General features: G+C 47.1%; 1 protein-coding gene across 1 annotated transcript in view; it reads right to left on the reverse strand.

Moving 5' to 3' along the window:
* Nucleotides 1-1,270: 1,270 nt before the first annotated feature.
* The window catches only part of CPA2 (carboxypeptidase A2 (pancreatic)), a 9,835-nt gene continuing 6,177 nt past the window's right edge, over nucleotides 1,271-4,928 (reverse strand). Inside the window, 4 exon segments of the mRNA XM_010188337.1 lie at nucleotides 1,271-1,562; nucleotides 2,984-3,068; nucleotides 3,938-4,137; nucleotides 4,525-4,637. Coding sequence (XP_010186639.1) covers nucleotides 1,375-1,562; nucleotides 2,984-3,068; nucleotides 3,938-4,137; nucleotides 4,525-4,637 — 586 coding nt within the window. The 3' untranslated portion in view covers nucleotides 1,271-1,374.

Below are 4,928 nucleotides of genomic sequence, written 5' to 3' on the forward strand. Positions count from 1 at the left end.
TAAACCTGTTAGACTCGATAATCACCACAACAGCAGCAGGGATTGCGAATCTCTGATCCTTCAGTGGCTCCCATGCAGGGCCCTGAGCTGTTTGCTCTTAATCCCCAAGAAATTAGTGGGGTGAAGAAGAGAACAAGAGAGATGAGGTCCTATCAAGGGAGGGACCATGGACTGGCCGTGCTGGGTGAGAGTGGCCATCCTCCAACCTCCATCCTCCAACCATGGCCACTGGCCAAAACTGAGAGGGAGAAAAGGGGCAGGACAAGTATATGGGGATATCAGGCCAGGAAATTCCCGCTCCCACCAGCATGGACTGGGAGCATTCTGAGTCTCATTAAGGGAAATTAAATTCCTTTTAATTAGTCTGGCTTATGCTGCTTAACATCAGGCCCCCTGCACAAGCCCGTTCTGCCCCTGGAAGCGAGCTCTGCTGCAGCCCCCAGGTTTATGACAGCAGCAACACGGAGTTGTTTTGCTCAAAGAATAACTTTTTCCCTATCCCCTCTAAATCTCCATGGGATGCTACCATAAGAGGGGCTCATGTAATCCCCTCACCCGCAGTTACGCCGCAGTAGCGGAGCAACTAACTATCTAGATGATCTCGTTTATCATTCAAGTGCTACGTAATCCCCTAACCCGCAGTTACGCCGCAGTAGTGGAGCAATTAACTTTCTAGATGATCTCGTTTATCATTCAAGTGCTTCAGCAGCTCTGAAGAGTTCCCACTGCTTTCAGTCCACAAATGTCAGAAATACTGTAAAAAAACCCGCAGCCTCAGCCTGCTGGGAGCCAATTTCTGCGCTGATTGTGAGGAGGGGGTTGCTGAGTGGGCAGGGAGGTTGCAGAAGCACAAAACACTGCTCAGGGCTTGCGTTGCTCGGAGTAAAACCATTTTGTGTTTACTAACATGGATGGAGCTGCAGAGGTCACACGGCAGGATGGTTTGCAGCAGTTCTGAGCTGAGGGATGAGCATTTCCTCCTTTCCTTCCTGCTCTTACATTTAATCTCCCCTCAGCCTCTGCGCTGACGCAAGTCCCTCAGCTGCCTTCTTGTTTATCCGGGTGGGAAAAGGCCTGCTCCCTTCACCTCACCAGAGGTCACTCTGACATCTCAACAGCCACATCTTCCATCCTCCTCTTGTCACTGTTGCTACCGCGTCTCATTGAGGTGGACCACAACTGTGTCCTAAAATCTTCTAAGGGGTCTACCATGCACACATGGAGATGCAGAGAACAAGACAAGCATGAAACATCCTTTATGTAGGAGGAATGCACACAGGGGTTTTTATTCAGCCATTGTAACTGTCGCAAGCACACCGAGAGCAGAGGATTTATGACCTTGCTGCTCCACACAGCTGATTCCCACCCCAGTTTTTAGGATGAATTGTCTCGCACGTGCTCCATGATCTTTTTCAGACCCAGCCAGGTCTCCTCTGCAGTTGGGATAATTTGGTTGGCTGGCAGGAGGAAACCGTAGCGCCCCGTGTCTCGCAGCTCAAAGGCGAAGGAGTATTTGATGCCGTAATCATAGCTCCAGTCAATGCTGCCTCCGCTGGCTTGGTCTGAAAGAAAAGGGGACAAGATCCAGAGGAGTGAACCAAGGATTGATTTGAGTTCTGCTGTCCAACATTTTATATCCTACAGGAGAGCTGGGGAGGGACTTTTGACAAGGGCAGGGAGCCATAGAACGAGGTGGAATGGTTTTAAACTGGAAGAGGGGAGATTTAGACTGGATATTAGGAAGAAATTCTTCCCTGTGAGGGTGGTGAGGCCCTGGCCCAAGTTGCCCGGAGAAGCTGTGGGTGCCCCCTCCCTGGCAGTGCCCAAGGCCAGGTTGGCCGGGGCTTGGAGCAGCCTGGGCTGGTGGAGGTGTCCCTGCCCATGGGGGTTGGACTGGGGGAGCTTTAAGGTCCCTTCCAACCCAAACCATGCTGTGATTCTATGATCTGTGAAGGACAGATATTAGGTTTTCATGCAAACACTCCAATGTTTGATTGGTGATGTCTCTTCACAGAAGCATCACTGCTTCCAAGAGAGAGAAACGAGTGTAAAGGCCTGGACAGTATGAGGTTAAAATGTCTCACACAGTTAGAGAAGACACTAAACAGAGGCAGGATGTTGTCAATGGAGAAAGATGGAGATAAGCTATCTAAGAAAAAGGCCTTGAGAAACACCTTGAGAGGCAACAAAGAGAGACAAATGATAAGGAAAGGCATTGGAGGGGAGAAGGGGGCTCAAGAAGTTGGGACAGCAGACCCACCCCACTCTTCAGTGACCACACGTTACCTTTTGCTTCATTAAGGACCAAATGCATATTATGAGTGACACCCATGAATATGCAAATAAGGATTATTGACTACATCTGTTGCATGCAGGGGCACGTTGGTGTTTTGTAATCACACATAAAGGTGTACCCTTCATGTACCGTTGATTGACAAGGCAATGCCTGGACTAGCCAGCCAATCACACACGCACAAGAGAGACTATGAAAAATAAACCTCTTACCCAAATTTTGGTCGATCCTACCACCCATGGAATGAAAACCTGCCGCTCGACAACAACGCTGGATCCCAGGGGTGGTGATATCTTTTCCCTCTCTCTATTCCTTTCTCTTTTCTCTTTTTCTTCTTACTCTCTCCCTCCTTCTCACATGCACGGACTGATATGGGTTGGTAAAAGATTGTTCTCATTGCCAAAGTGCCTTTTATTCACCAGTTGCCTTTTGTTCATTGACAGTTATCCATTATTTGTTGCCAGATTCTCCACGTTTGCCACCCTCCTAAAGCTGTCAGTTAATGAAGTTATGGTACAACTGTTCCTCTGAGTCATTGTCGTGACTCAACTGCCCCTTGCACCAGTGCAGGGACTGGTTTGTCATGGAGAATTCAAAGGATTCACCCATCCACTGAGTGGAACAAGAGAGGAGAACCGAAATTTTTGCCCTAGGACAACACTTAAAAGCTCAGAGTAGCAAAATACTCACAGATAGTACTGCAAATGCTCCCCACTGTAAAGGTGGTGCCGTACAGGGACTGGATGGAACTGGCAGCAGCTTTTCCTAAGGCATCCTGGAGAGGAGAAGATGAAGGATGAGTCAAAATAGCCACACTTAATGAGACTAAATGTTAATATTTCGCCAACCTGAACCATACTCAGGGAAATCTCTGGAGTCTTTCACAAAATCTCCAATCTTTCACACCATCCCAGCAGGATCTGGTGTTTCATCTCACCAACTGTCTTGTCAAGAGAAGGTTCAAGGGATAGCAGAAAATCCCAAGGCAGTTGGAGACCTTCCAATAGTCAGTGGTCAGCTTTGTGCTCACTCCAGCAACATAAAGAGTGGTTGTAGAGAAAACAGAGCCAGGCTCTTCTTGGATGTGTAGGGCAAAAGGACGAGGGGCAGTAAAAAAACTGCCAGAAGGGGAATTGCATTTAGGTATTAGGGCAAAAGAAAATCTCCATGACAGCAGGGAAACTTTGGGAAGGGCTTGAAGAAGTGGAATTTATCTTTCAAAACATCAAAACAATGAATCAAAATTCAGCTGGGCAAGGCCCTAAGCAACCCAATCCAACCTTGAAATTGGCTCTGACTCCAAAGCCTGCCTGCTTCCAGACTGGAGACCTCAGGGGGTCCTTTCCACTTAAATTATAATTGTGATATTTGTACCATCTCAAAGAAATTACTACAGCTGTGATGCTCTTGTTAAAGCAGAAAGGAAACATGGATGAGAAAACAGGGCTGAGAAGGGATGGGAATGCCACATGTCACCTTCATATGATCAAGACTTCTCTTTTACAGTCATTGCACAGCCCCAGGTTTCCGTTCGCTCTCACGGATGGTTACTGTTAGGGATGGCAGAGTTCAGCCTCTTGTTTTTATCCTGATATTGTAATGCTTGAGCAGAACAGAGGAAGCTAAAGCCAAGTTATGTCTCACCAGCTCAGCGTAGTCTGCTGGTTCAGTGCATTTATAGCCGTAGGGATACATCAGGAGCTGAGAGTAGCTGTGGAGGGTGAGGAAGGCTCGGATGTTTCCATGATTCTTAATAAAGTCGACAACAGATTTAACTTCCACCTCTGAGTTGGCACTGGGCCCACGGTAGGAGTCAGAACAGGGATTACTACTGGCTCCAGGACCTGTTGGTGTAAAGAGGGAACAAAGGGAAACCTGTAGGAAAACCTGAAAGGTCAAAGCAGACCAACATGAAGCCGGGCTTTCCTAAGAACAGGTCTTTGGCAGAAGACAAGCCCTTAAGTGCTGATAAACACTCAAAACAGCAGCAACAGAGCATGAATACTCAAGAGACATAGATCTAGATTATACAGATTACTGCCTTCATCTTCTGCTCACTGGCAATTAATCAAGAAATTCTCTTTACAGAGGACAGCTGCCATCCTATTTGACCATTTTCTTTCAGAATCCCTTATACGAAGGCGATTGCTGGTCCTGTGTAAAGGGATCCATGAATGTGAAAGGAAACTTTCTTCTTAGGGCCAGCCAGCACCCAGAAACTTCATACCTACCTCCAAAACCTGCATCCCAGTTCCTGTTTGGATCAACTCCAACACACAGACTGCCTTGATTCTTGGAGCGGGTCTTCCTCCACATGCGATTCTAAAGCAAAGAAACACTATGGCTTGAAAAAGGAGCAAATCTCGGGCCTTGCATTAAAACTGCTGCCCAAAAATAGTTGCCATTCACCAGGAAGTAATCCTAGGCATGAGCCTAAGATTATTTCTGATGGGCTGGCTTCCAAGATGGGTCAGTGGACAAAAATCGAAGGGCTGGTGAATTTACAGCAGGTTAAGATGGGTTAAACAAGTAATTAGTATGTTTGCCTGCCCAACTCTTTTGTAACTCCTTCTCACAGCATTAAAAATGAACTTTCAGAGCCTACTTCGTTCACATTTATTATCTGCTCGGAAGA

The sequence above is a fragment of the Mesitornis unicolor genome, unplaced genomic scaffold (genome assembly GCF_000695765.1).
Source record: "Mesitornis unicolor isolate BGI_N332 unplaced genomic scaffold, ASM69576v1 scaffold14877, whole genome shotgun sequence".
Lineage (NCBI taxonomy): Eukaryota > Metazoa > Chordata > Aves > Mesitornithiformes > Mesitornithidae > Mesitornis > Mesitornis unicolor.